At 40.2% G+C, this 14,660-nt stretch overlaps 1 protein-coding gene across 3 annotated transcripts in view; it reads left to right on the top strand.

The window, feature by feature from the left end:
* Positions 1 to 14,660, top strand: part of stab1 (stabilin 1) — a 167,453-nt gene that overhangs the window by 50,210 nt on the left and 102,583 nt on the right. For all 3 annotated transcript variants that reach the window (XM_062544711.1, XM_062544710.1, XM_062544712.1), the window contains 10 exons: positions 90 to 137; positions 256 to 380; positions 646 to 757; positions 2,070 to 2,147; positions 3,610 to 3,711; positions 3,816 to 3,920; positions 4,000 to 4,134; positions 4,237 to 4,365; positions 4,652 to 4,705; positions 5,005 to 5,118. In XM_062544711.1, coding sequence (XP_062400695.1) covers positions 90 to 137; positions 256 to 380; positions 646 to 757; positions 2,070 to 2,147; positions 3,610 to 3,711; positions 3,816 to 3,920; positions 4,000 to 4,134; positions 4,237 to 4,365; positions 4,652 to 4,705; positions 5,005 to 5,118 — 1,002 coding nt within the window. The remainder of the gene's footprint in view (positions 1 to 89; positions 138 to 255; positions 381 to 645; positions 758 to 2,069; positions 2,148 to 3,609; positions 3,712 to 3,815; positions 3,921 to 3,999; positions 4,135 to 4,236; positions 4,366 to 4,651; positions 4,706 to 5,004; positions 5,119 to 14,660) is intronic.

The following is a 14,660-nucleotide window of genomic DNA, read 5'->3' as shown; positions in this document are numbered from 1 at the left end:
TTTTTGTTTTAATTGCAAAACACTCCACTGATTGCTGTTTCAAGGAACTATTAAATGTGTTCTAATCTTTTCCATCTTTGTATATGCAGGAACTGGATGGGAATTTTGAATTCTATAATTTCAATCGTTTAATTCAGGTTTGGAAAAACAACTTTATTAGAAGTGGACTTACATTTATATAATGCTCTGTTTCAATTTGAAATGTTATTTAGTGTCTTGTAGGATTATTTAAGTGTTTGTTTTTATTTGTTGTAGACATCCCATTTATATCTTGATGGAAATATCACAGCTTTGGTGCCCTCCAGAAGTGCTTTCAAAAATTTAAGCAGTGCTGAAGGGACTTTTTGGTTTGACTATTACAGACTTCCACACCTTCTAAAGTACGGATTTGTATATGGCCTCTAGTTCAGCTATCTAGATGAACAGTACATGTAGCTGCAATATTCTATGACAATAATGTGAAAAGTATAATTTATTTGACTATAGTGACTGTATCCCATATAGTGTGTCATATTTCAGTCATCTTTTTTTTATTTTAGTTATCTAATTTCAGAATTGTAAGATGTACAATATATATATCAAAATGTTTCATTAGGTGGTAGCATATTGGACAAAAACGGCAATATGTTATCTGTCATTTTTCAGAGCACACTTTTTAGATGGTGTGTTTTCCTATGAGGATTTACAACAGCATGTCAACAAGCAACTACCAACTCTTCAGACAAACACAAAATGGGACATCAAAAACATGAGTGGAGTGCGTTCACTGTATATATTTACACTTTATAACAAATATCATATTTCATTCACTGTGAAATGATTATACCCCTCAAGGAATTCAAGGAAGAGACTCATTGATTTCAAGTGAAGATCTTTATGGTGGAATACACTCAATGATAAAGCTTAAAAGCCTAGCATAATGACTTAAAAACGTAGTTAACTTTGTGGAAGCATCCACACGTTAAGCTTTATTCAGTTATACTTTCTTATTCTGGTTAACATGAGTGTAACTGGAAAGTTTTCAGTCCCTTTCAATTTTTCCACATTTTATTTCAGACTTAAAGAGTCTGAAGGGAGTTTTAAATGCATTGAAAGAGTCTTAAAGTGCTCTCAGTTTTTTTTTTTTATCAATCTACACACAATACCTCAATGTGCCAAAAAAGCAGGTGTTTGGAGTGTTTTGTAAATTTGCAAAAAGCAAAAGAATGAAATATCCGATTTATATAAGTATTCAAACCCTTTGGTATGACGCTTGCAATCGAGCACTGGTGCATCCTACTTCTATCAATGGTCCTTGAGATGCTTTTACAACTCCCATCAAGTCGCATGGTTTTCACTCTGACATACACCATTAACTGTGAAACCCTATATGATGTGTGCCTGTCCAATAATGTCCAATTAGTTCATTTAGGCACAGGACTCCAATCAAGTTCTAGAGAGCAGTAGGGTGCACCAGAGGTCAACTGCAAGCGTCATAACAAAGGGACTGAATACTTATGTAAATGAGATATTTCAGTCTTATTTCTTTTTCATAAATTTGCAAAACACTCCTAACACCAGCTTTCTGTGGAGTATTTAGGTATTTTGTGTAGATTGATGAGGGAAAGAAATGAATTCCATTTTAAGAGTCTGAAGCGTAACAAAATGTGGAAAACTTGAAAGGGTCCGAAAACATTCTGGTTACACTGTGCTTCTGCCTCTAGCCACCACTATCAACTAGTGAGGTTTTTGGTCTGAATATACTGTGTGTCCTTTTCAAACAACACAGAATTTCATACTTAATTCACAACTTCATCATGCTATTATAATAGTCTTTAAACTTTATTTGAAAGTTTGGGTGTCACTTACTAAATTAACTGTTTTTGAATATGTAAACATTAAATTGTGACTAACTTGCCCTTTTATTCATAGTTAGGAGCATCGTCAGTGACATCAGTTTCACTGATGATGTTACTACGCAAATCCCACAGTTTTGCTATCTATTTATGTTTACCCTCTATCAGAAATACTTTTTATTATAAACATTTCATCATGTTTCGGTATTTTCATATGTTTTCCTCTCGCTCCAGGAGATTGTGGTAGGAAATGCGACCATTCTTGTTCCTGACATGCCAGCAGTGAACGGATACATCCATATCATCAACACAGTATTTATTCATTATTTATTCTGGTAACACTTTATATTAGCACACACATATTCACCAGTAATTAGCTGCTTACTAACATGTATATTAGTAGCATACTAGCCATTTGTTAGTCATTATAAGTCACTAATTAATACCTTATTCAGCAAGACCTTATTCTACCCTTACTAGACCCTTAATTAAGAATTTCCCCTATGTAAGCTCCTAATTACCCCTTATTCATAGTTATTAAATAAGTTGCTGCATATGAATTATGACCTAAATATGCATGGCTCAGTATGGGGCTTGTAAGGTGGTAGTATCACAAGAACAGTTATTCGCACCGAATAGTACTTATCAAAGATGGTCTATTCAAATGGAACTAGACACTAAACCACCAGTGCTAATAGTGTACAAATAACTAATAATTAAGTCTTTGTAATGCCAAATATGTTCCCTATTCTAAAGTTGTGTCTTTGTTCACATTTAATTCACAATTCATTTGGCACTATTAACCCCCATGTGTTCCCTAAACTAAAGTTGCCTCCTATTCACACTTATTAACTGTATTACAACACATAGTAGGCTACACAAGAAGCAGACAGCTAAGTTAGCACAAATACAAAATATATAATGAATACGAGATAGCGAGAAAGGCGAACCTGGATATATTTGTATGCTAACTTTCTTGGCTCCTGAGTACTCAAAAGTCTCAAACTCAAAACTATTTTTTTAAGTGTGAAGGGTCACATAAATAAGACTTCCGGTGTGAATAAGTTGTGGGTTTGCTATTTGGTCTACTGTATGTTGTATCAAATTCTCTGTTCTTTTCCTTACGGACAGCATCTTATTCTTCCCTACTGACCTCAAACAGCAGAGCTAAGGATTGAATCACACCAGATTTCTCCTTTAGTATGAGGCAGTATACATACATGGGGGTTAATAGTGCCAAATTATTTGTGAATTAATAGTGAACAAAGATCCAACTTTAGAATAGGGAACATATTTGGCATTACAAAGACTTAATTATTAGTTGTTTGTACACTATTAGCACATGTGGTTTAGTGTCTAGTTCAGTTTGAATAGACCATCATTGATAAGTATTATTAGGGGTGAATAACTGTTCTTGTTGTACTACCACCTTACAAGCCCCATACTGAGCCATGTATATTTAAGTCATAATTCATATGCAACAACTTATTTCATAACTATGAATAAGGGGTAATTAGGAGCTTACATAGGGGAAATTCTTAATTAAGGGTCTAGTAAGGGTAGAATAAGGTCTTGCTGAATAAGGTATTAATTAGTGACTTATAATGACTAACAAATGGCTAGTATGCTACTAATATACATGTTAGTAAGCAGCTAATTACTGGTGAATATGTGTGTGCTAATATAAAGTGTTACCTTTATTCTTTACTTGTTCTCACCAAAGTAAATTGTAATAGCAGGACTATGCCAATTGTTTATGAACCATTTATTTTAGGTACTGAGACCTCCAATTTCAGCTCTTCCTCCTGTGCCACCTGACCTCATGGACTTTCTGAACAAGACACCTATGTTTAGCCTTTTTAGAAAAGCTGCACTAGTAAGACATACACACAATTGCCTAGATTACCTGTTTTCTTTGCAATTCAGTTGAATTATGTTGAAAGCTGGATGTGTTATGCCCTTATTTTCATTGTTCCTCAGCATTTAAACTTAACAGATAACATATCAAAAGAAGGCCACACTCTTCTCATTCCATTTGATAGTGCCATTGAGGAATTCTTGAAAAAGACCAACTCTACAGAATTGGTGAGTTACATTTAATGACTTTAATATTTGGAGGCAAATTGATGACTTAATTTACCAAAACTATTCCCAATCCTTACAGGGTGAAGATGTATTCAAATATCACATCATACCCGATGAGCAGATTTTCCCTGATCACATAAGGGATGGGACTTTAAAAAGCACACTACTTGGAAAATCATATCACATCATGTTCCATATTAATGGTACAAATCAGGTATGCTATTATGATAGCAGCTTTTACTTACCACATCATAGTAGAAATGTTTGGGGATATAATAAAGCACAGTTACATAATGATGTCAGTTCTGTGACCTAGACACTGGCAAATGAAGTTCCTCTGGATGGAACATTTAATGAAACTAGACGGGGAGTCGTCATTGGAATCCCACAAGTTCTTGAGATTCATAAGAACCGCTGTAGCAAGGATGTGTTTCTGGAAGTTTCGGTAAATTTCATTGATTAATATCTTTCCCCTCATTCATCCATATCTCTTCTGTTATTTTTATGTTGCTAATGTAAGGCGACTAGATGTCCCAGACCAAAACCGGGGACATAATCTCAAAAATGTGGAAAAAAACATGACACAGACATTTTCAGTTTGACTATCAATCAAAAAACGGGGACATAGGTAGTTTTTCTGTATTTTCCTGGGGACAGGCAACCAAAAACGGGGACTGTCCCCTGAAACCGGGGACGTCTGGTCACATGTACATATATCTCCCACTATTTAGGGGCGATGTGTGGCTTGTGATTCAACACCTAAGTGCTACAGTGGTGCCAATCCAGTAAGGCTTTCACTTTGTTCTCCTAGTAAACCTACACAAAAGTCATCATAACTTCTGATGTTGTTCTGCTAACATTGTGATGATTTAAGAACAGAAATCTTGTGTTTTACTTGTGTGGAACTAGTAGCTTAGTTAAACGTTAACAAACCATGGTTCAACTGCTAAACACTAAGATCATCGGGTTAATTCAGGGAGCACACATGCTGATTAAAAGAATAACCTTCATGGTTATTCTTTTAAGCAGCATGTGTGCTCCCTGAATTACATGCTAACAATACGATTATTTGCCCTTTTTCTAGTTGAAAGAAAAGTTCCCACCTAATATGAAGTCGAACTGTAAATACAGAAAGAAGGTGGGAACCAAAAGGAAATCTGTGAAAGGCTGTTCGATTAAGTGCTTGAAAAAAACATCAGTAAGTATTCTTTGACATTGTATTGAAGTACCGTATGCAATTTTCCCATGCACTTTTGTATGATTGCGTGTGTGAGTGTGTTTATACATGTGGGTGCGTGTGTGTGCTTATGTGTGTGTGTCTGTGTGCGTGCGTGCGAATGTGCGAGTAATTGTGTCTTAGGACCCACTAAACACTAAACTATTTTGCACTTCAGAATGTTAGGTGGAATATGATACTGAAATAAGTTTACAACCACAAAACAAATTTGCTGAATTTCACAGTTTAGAAATGGTTGAAAATAGTGTACATTTCAGCGCTCCATGAAATTATGCAGCAGTGGTCACCTGTGTTGTTCAGCTAGTTAATCTAATAGTTGTTATCTAATAGACCTCTGAAGTTCGCCTACAAAAAGGATCCAAAGCTGCCATCTTTGCCCATATAAGGAGTTCCGGGAGTTAATAAAGAGCGGGGAGCCTCGATGGCAAGTTGCATTGTAAGTTAGCTCTGGGGTAGTAAAGATCAAAGTGTGGCGTCTTCATCTACTGAAAGTCACAGTATCCACTAGACGGCAGTGGACAAAACTGTAGCGAAAAACGTCAGAGTTGAACAGTTGTATTTCCAATGTCATCATCCCTGTGAGAGTTTAATAGGTGCGATAATTGAAAATCCCCATGTTATTTAGAAAAAAATATCAAGATAACGGATCTCCTTATTTGGGCATAGATGTTTTTTTGTGGGAGTTAATAAAGAGCGGGGAGCCTAGATGGCAAGTTGCATTGTAAGTTAGCTCTGGGGTAGTAAAGATCAAAGTGTGGCGTCTTCATCTACTGAAGGTCACAGTATCCACTAGACGGCAGTGGACAAAACTGTAGCGAAAAACGTCAGAGTTGAACAGTTGTATTTCCAATGTCATCATCCCTGTGAGAGTTTAATAGGTGCGATAATTGAAAATCCCCATGTTATTTAGAAAAAAATATCAAGATAACGGATCTCCTTATTTGGGCATAGATGTTTTTTTGTAGGCGAACTTCAGATTTCTATGGTGCTAGGGGCACTAAACATTGTTGTTATGTATGTGTTATCACCAACATATATTATATCCCCCAGTAAATGACCTCTGTGTGACTGATCAGCAACTGTAGTAGGACAGTCACTGTATAAAATTAGTAAACAGCTAGGTTGATCTACAACAAATATGCCTAAAATTAGATCACTGACCTCAAGCTCATATTAGGTGCAGACATGTTGGTCACCATCTTAGCAAGAAGATCAGTTGTGCATATTTCACGAGAGCCAGATTTTGGAAATGAGACAGAGACTGTCCAGTATATTCATCGTTTGTCTTCTTGTTATATTAGTAAATATGGATTGGTCTCACAGTCCTCATGTGAAGTAGTTTATGCAGTTTGTTACTCACCTGTGTGGACTCTTGATATTCAAGACTGGACCATGTGCTCTTTGTGGGATACAGTCAGGCAGGCTTCAGGCCCATACTCTACTGCTTCCTGGGTACATTCTTCCCATCACTCTCAATTCATGGCTTTTCCAGTCGCTGTTCTCCATGTAAAACAATGAGAAATACATATAAAATAATGAAATGAAGGCTACATTTGTAAGTGCATGCAATCAATGTATTTTATTTGAGTGTAATGTGACAGTGGTCAATGGGATAATAAGACACTATTATAATTATAACAATCTAACATGTGCATGATGTATTGGTAAACTAGGCCTAGCACAAGTATATCACATAATCCAAAAGACTAAATAGGCAGTGGGTTTCCATTCAGCTCATATGCATATTATACATTTACTTGCCTGTTCATGAAAATGTTATGCTAAAATATGCACATCGTCATGTTTCTATCCACAGTGTTACAAATTAACATTATTCAAATTCTAACTTGGAATCAAAACGTAACATTAGTTAACAATAGCCTAACAACTAAACTTAAACAACCATTCTGGGGTGCGTTTCTAGATGAGTTAGCAACGGCGTTGCTAAACCACTGTGGTGTGACGCAACTTGCGACCAAACAACGACAGTGTTACACCTGGGGCCTATTGCACAAAACTAGGATAAGGGATTAAGCCGGGATATCTTGGTTATCCTGGCTCAATTTATCCGTGATCCAGTTGCACAAAAGCGGGATAGAGGGCAGCAGGATATGTTATGGTATAAGTTACCATGGCGATTTATTCTGTGGAGCTAGCCTGCTCCAGACCAGGCTAAGAGCCAAGCTAAGTTGATTCTAATGGTAATTACATTATCTGATTGCTTCAGCTAGCTGTCATTCAAATCAGACCTCCATGTGATTTTTATAAAGAGCTGTATTCCATATCATATATTATTTGCTACTTGCATCTAGCCTACTCGCAAAACACAGCAGAATGTCTGCCTAATACCATATGGATGTCATTTAAATTATGGTGGCCTTATAATTAATAACATGGCTTACTCGTTGTTTGCTTCTTTTTTGACGGATGTTTGATGAATAGCCTGCTCCAGTAGTTGATTGGAAGTGGAGGGGACATTTTTCTAAGGTGTTTTCAACTAATTCGGCTTCTAAGACATACTTTGTGCATCTTTGCGGTGGCAAAGCGCTTTCTTATGACGTTGCGTGCCGAGACAAGCAAGCTCTCACACGTGGGTGCATACGTAAATTTGCATTCAGTTGATCTGCCACACCTACTCCCGCTATGTAACAGAAATAATCACGATCCCCCATCCAAAAAAAGTAAAACTTTACCTCGTTGTTAGTCTATATCAAAAGTGGTTGTTCACTTTGTGTGCAAGACGCTATTTTTTGCATCTTTTTTATTCCAACTCTGAGTTATTTGGGGGAGAACGCGCACACATACGAATAACTTACACCTGGCTTGATGAATCCGTGTCTGCTCATCCTGGATTGGTCTTTGTGCAACTAATTAAGCCGGTATGCTCTTGTTTTGGATTCATTGAGCGCAGCTCAGTAACTTATCCCGGATGTCTTAATTCTGCTTTTGTGCAACGGGCCCCTGTTTCGACAAAGCATCGTACCTTTGTCGCAATTCGCTACCTCCGATGTTTGAACACGTTGTTCCAACAACGTTGTTGAGGACGCAGCGGCATATTTCATTGGTGGAAAAAGTGGCAACGTATAATACCCCACCCACTAGAAATTCTCTGTCACTGGGTGCCTATCATTTGTCTTTTATACACTAATCCAGCACAAACTTTATGGGCGCTGCCATCTTGAATATCGCCATTACTGCGTGCCTGCGAGTGTGACGAGTGACACTTGCCTGTGCTTTTCAATGAAAGCATCCTGTCAGAGAATGTCTAACAAGAGATCCCGCTCATGAAAGAAAATGTCAGGTGAAAGGGAAAATTGGATCAATGATGTCAGACTGTGCCAAAACTTACCGATGAAGGTAATTTATTAACAACATAAGGTATTAAAGGGATATTCCGCCATTTTTGGAAATACGCTCATTTTCCACCTCCCCTCGAGCAAAACAATCGATATTTACCTTGTTCTCGTTCATCCAGCCATTCTGTGAGTCTGGCGATACAACTTTTAGCTTCAGCCTAGCATAGATCATTGAATCGGATTAGACCATTAGCTTCTCGCCTGCTAGCTTCATGTTTAAAAGTGACTACGATTTCTGGTAATTTTCCCATTTAAAACGTGTCTCCTCTCAAGTTAGAAAGTGCAATAAGACCAACTGAAAATGAAACCTGGCGTTTTTCTAGGCTGATTTGACATGGAACTACACTCTCATCTGGCGTAATAATCGAGGCAACTTGCAAACGTACCATAGGTGCAGTGATATCGTACGCAGCATCTGAAAATAGTCCCCATAGACAACAAGTAGTAGTAGTGCCAGTAGTGTGCAAGTTGCCTTGATATATTACGCCAGATGGAAAATGAGCGTATTTCCAAAAATGGCGGAATATCTCTTTAAGACGTGTATTAATGACAGCTAACCTCTGCAACAGCCGCCTATGGAACCAAGGGGCTAATTAGTGTATAGATCCTCCTTCCTCGATCCTCGTCCTCACTGAATGATGATGCGGCAACAATGGGATAGTCTACCCTGTGTTCATTATAGATCAGTGGGAACGAGTCTGGAGGACTGAGCATCGAGGATCAAGGAGGGATATTGAGAGGCACCCACTATGACCATGTCCACACGTAGCAAAACGATCCCCCCCCCCCCCCCCCCTCCGTTTTACCTGGCAGCGTTTCAAGAGTATTTGCGTCCAAACGGATCCATCTCAATACGACTCAACACGCTACTTCATATTCCAGGCCTATACTGTATGTGCCGCTGTTTCAGTTCACCAAATCACCAAAAACGGAGAGAAAGAAGTTTAAATGAGACGTCGAGGTGAAAACAATTTTTACAGTTTAGGAGTGGAAGGCTAGAGCATACCTGCCAAAAACTCCCGTTTCCCCCTTGTTTCTCTCCTATCTTAAGGTCATCTCCTGCCGCCCTCCCGTTTTGTTGTTTCTCCCGAAAAACTCAATTTGCATGGCCATCATACTTCATTCGAAAATCACTGATCCATTCATTTTCTGACAACAGGTTGCCATACACCCGACACATAGCCTACGCAATCACTTACTTTCAATTTATTTCAACCGCTCTGTCATAGGCTAACACCTGAGGTGCGTTCAAGTTCACCGAACATAGGCGAACATGTTCATCACGAACGTTTGGTGCGTTCAAATTCGCAAACATAGGCGAACGTTCGAGGTGAGCATGTTTTCTTTGAACTGTTAAATTTTAACGATTTGGTGTTAACCTTCCATTCTAACAGTAATTGCATTGTTGCGTTCGTCAAACTCACGTCCAGTTCCACTGTAAGTTCGCGGCGCACCACCTTCTCAGACTGGTAGCGATTGTTAGCAAACGTTCGCCAAAAACTCAAGGCTAACGGAATACTGTTTGCGAACGTTCGCAAACGTTCGCCTATGTTCGGTGAACTTGAACGCACCTCTGGCAACCCAAATAAGGAAACCGGTGCAGTTCACAGCTGAGTCTCGCAAGCAAGCGGGCTAGTTAGCCTAGGCTACTCTAGAATTAGCTGTTGTGAAATGGTTCGAAATTGAATTGATTAACACATCACAAACTGTTCTTGAGTGTTGGTAGCCTAACTTGTGTCCTCGGAGCAAAATCTGACAGCAGCTTTGGAGTTTTGAGAGTAGGCTGCAGGCAGCAGTTGGATAGGCTGCATATAGGCTCTAGGTAAGGTTACAACATTGCATTACATTACATTTCATTTGGCTGACGCTTTTTAACCAAAGCGACTTACAACATGGAAAAAAACCAATTCGTTTTTTTAAGAGCATTTCTAACAACAATAAAACAGCCACAGTAAGTGCATCAGTGGGTGTAATAAGTGCATAAATGAGTGCGATTGTCTGAAGTAGTGCTATGAGAGGAGATGTTCTTTGAAGAGCTGGGTTTTCAGACCTTTTTTGAAGATGGCTAGGGATGTCCCTGCCCTAGTAGGAACAGATAATGCGTGGTGCATTCCACCGACGAGGGACGACAGATGAGAAAAGTTTGGATTGGCCTGCGCGTGCTGGCGGAAGAGCTAGACGTCGCTCAGCTGAGGAGCGCAGCGGTCATGTGGTAGCATATGCCTGTATTTGGGCATTCAGATAGGTGGGGCAGAGCCGGAGAGTACTTTGTAGGCAAGCGTTAGAGTCTTGAATTTGATGCGGGCGGCCAGTGTAGTTGGATGAGCAGTGGGGTGACATGCGCCCTTCTGGCGTGCTGCTGCATTCTGGATCATTTGAAGGGGTTTTACAGCACAGGCTGGGAGACCTGTCAGGAGGGCGTTACAGTAGTCAAGTCGAGAGATGACTATTGCCTGTACCAGGAGTTGGGTAGCATCTTGAGTCAAGTAGGTCCTGATTTTCCGTATGTTGTATAGCGCGTCGCGGCATGACCTGGCTACTGAGGCTACATGATCGGAGAAGGTCAGTTGGTTGTCAAGAACGACTCCTAAGTTTCTTGCAGTCTTGGTGGGTGCAACACACAAGGAGTCGATTTTGATGTTGATGTTGATGTTGTGATGTAATGTAGGTTTGGAGGCTGAAGGTGGTGTGCCCACATCCATGTTGATATGTCTGAGAGGCAGTTTGAGATTCGTGTGGAGACCAAGGGGTCATCCGGTGGAAAGGACAGATAAAGCTGTGTGTCATCAGCATAGCAGTGGTATGAGAAGCCATGCGAGCGGATGATCTGTCCCAAGGAGGTGGTATAGATAGCAAAGAGCAGGGGGCCCAGCACTGAGCCCTGGGGGACCCCTGTGGAGAGGAAGTGAGGTGCAGGAAGTTGTCCAAGCCATGATACTTTAAATGAGCGGCCTGTGAGGTAGGATTCAAACCAGGAAAGAGCTGAACCAGAGATGCCCATGTCTGAGAGTATAGAGAGAAGGATGCTGTGATTTACCGTGTCAAAGGCAGCCGATAAGTCAAGCAGAATGAGCACTGATGACTGAGCGTTCGCCCTGGCCTCTGTTAAGGCTTCTGTTACAGCCAGCAGAGCTGTTTCGGTGGAGTGGCCGGTCTTGAATCCAGATTGATTTGGATCCAGAAGATTATTCTGAGACTTGTTTAGAAACTGCTCGCTCTATACCTTTGGATAGAAAAGGCAGTAGCAAAACAGGACGGTAGTTCTCGACTTGAGCCGCGTCGAGTGAAGGTTTCTTAAGTAGAGGCGTAACCTGGGCCGCCTTGAACGCTGCTGGGAACGTGCCGGATGTTAGGGAGGCATTGATCACATGTGTGATGGCTGGTGTGACGGTCGGGCCGATGGACTGAAGCAGGTTCGTCGGTATAGGGTCCAACGCACACGTGGTAGGACGGCTGCATGTCAGGAGTCTAGCTACATCACTCTCGGAGAGGGGCGCAAATGTTGAAAGGGATGTTCCAGAAGCCGTCAGAGATTGAGAGGTTTTAGCAACTGCGCCTGGTGAAGAGAATTGAAGAGAGTTATCTGACGAAGAGAATTGACTGCTGATTGCCGCCACTTTGTTTATAAATCACCAAATGCACTAAAATTGTTTTTAAAAAAGCATCGATAAAGTATCGAAATCACAATTCTTGACTTAGTATCGGGATCGAAACAATAATTTTGCTAATTTTGGACAAACTTTTGGTCACCCCCGACAGAATCTCACTCCAAGGTTTTTTGAAAAGTTGGCAGCTCTGCATTGGTAAGTCACCGGCCTTAACCACTGTACTAATGATCGATGTGCTTGAATTGAGGGTTTATAAATACCATAATACTAGCCTACCAAAATGCAAACCAACACACAAATTAACGCAAAGTAACACAAGTAGCAAGAATGAGCCCAATATGAGAGTCAGTCTTTTAATTTATATGCCTACAGCATAGCGCAATCTTTGAGTCACGAGAAAAACAATAACTTCGTGAATTTTGGTTAGGCGCTTGTGATTTTTGGTTAGGCGCTCCTGACACTGACGACATCACCAGGTCAAGGTCAAGGTAACTTTATTGTCCCCAAGGGGCAACCGGAAATCTCAAGGTACGCCATAGGTGCAACTGCCCAGGAGCAGTCGTTCAAATGACCAGTCGATCAAATGACCAAACTTTGCGTCCTTGTTTGCGATTGAGAGGTTGAACTACCTTTTCTAGAAACACCAAATTCAAGAACAACGGAGCGAACTCCCAAGGTTGCGACTCCAGTTTTTTCAGGTGTCTGATTGCTGTAGTAAAAACATAATTGAAAATCTATCAAATCTATCTTTTTATTAACCGTTATTAATTCATCATCTTTTCCTTCATATTTTGCTGTTGGTAGGCTATAAGCCAGGTTGATTGTTGTGCTACTAGCAAACGAAACTGAACGTTTGGTTGTGCTGGCTCTCGTCTCGTCGAGGCTTCTTTATTGTCCTACAGCGCCATGAGTGGGTTGCTTCCTGTAATGCGTGTGATTGATAGCTCGACGTGTTTTTAAATGTAACATTTACTGACTTGTAATGTGAGCTACCATTGGAGTGGGGTGTTCATTAGCTAAGCTAAGCTATCTGTTGCTGGAGCAAAAGGCCTATTTCCCTCAAATATTGTTCACAAATTAGATTAGAAGTCTTTATTGTCCACTACTGTGGAAATTCATCTTTGGCCCCACAACATACACGTATAGCACACACAGGCAAGACTACACAACAAGTACAACATAAAGCAAACACAGACAGAGACTACACATCAAGTACAACATAAGGCAGACATACACAGAGACTACACAGCAAGTACAACAAATCTGTCTGTCTCAGTGCTAGTGAGCACTGCACAAAATGTGCAGTTCCATCACACAGCAAAATGCCACAATTGCCATGTTTACATGATGTTTTTTAATTCTGAATTAATTATTCGGAATGAAATAGTTCGTAATTGAAATATTATCCTTCGATTTTACATGGAAATAGTAATTCCGAATTGAAGTTTACATGGAAAATGGAAATTCAACCTTATTTTATTCCGCTCAACGTCTGGGGGTTGGGAAGGGTTCTGATCGGGCAGGCGGCGCACAAACGTAGCCTAATTAAGGTCTACTGGAAGAAAACAAACTCTAGCTGGCTACCGGCTTTTTTGTCAACTTGGGTTAATGCTATAGCATGGACACAAACATAATAAAAACTGTTTTCGCAGTCATTCTGATAATAGCAGCAGCTTAATATTATTACTGTATATTATCACTGTACTGTATGTCAGCTGAGGAGGTGAAGAGAAGAGTGTCGGAGAAGGGAAATTCTAATTCTGTTGTGTTATATTAGGCACATACTGTTGAAAAAGTACTTCCGGGATTTCGAAAATCCCTGATAACAGATGTACTTCGCTGCTAAACTTGCTATAGAAGATCATTGAAGACCAGTAACCACTCGGTGAGCTGCACACGAACGTTTAGGGGTGTTTTAAGGACAGAATAGAGCATGCACAAAGCGAGCAATGTTAAAGCCATACAGAGCTCCATTCTAAATCTGACAAATTCCACAAACGGGCTCAATCGTCGAGATTTCGGTCTCAAACACTCGTTTTCATGCTTGGCAATACAGAAAACGGACTTAAAGTGTAAAATACCGAAATATTCCTTTAAGCACCTTTCCAGTTACGCACTCCGGAGTAGGGATGGCGAAAACTACAAATTTTCTTGACCGACCACCGAGCCTCATTAGCCGGTTGAAACCGGTTAACTGATTCGTTTAAAATATGCAACGCTATTTGAAACAGCCACGCAATTTCGCAACTCTGTCGCATCTCTCAGTCCCCCGCTCACACACACAGCCCCGGCGCCGTCCTTTCACTCACGTCACTTTTTTTTAAAGTCCCCTACAGCGCGAATCATGAGTCCCGCAAACCAAGGAGCTTGCAAGTAAGTGGAGGACAAATGGCTCCTTCGTTTCGAAATGGTTTGGGTACAAGGTGATCGCGTTGCAAATAAAGGCTTTTGTCTAGCGTTAGAAGCTAATTGGAAAAAGAAATGGCCGATTAGAAGATTAGAAAATGACAGCTCCGAAGAGACGCAGCTTAGTTTGAGG

The sequence above is a fragment of the Sardina pilchardus genome, chromosome 9 (assembly GCF_963854185.1).
Source record: "Sardina pilchardus chromosome 9, fSarPil1.1, whole genome shotgun sequence".
NCBI lineage: Eukaryota > Metazoa > Chordata > Actinopteri > Clupeiformes > Clupeidae > Sardina > Sardina pilchardus.
This window is presented reverse-complemented; position numbering and strand designations above follow the sequence as displayed.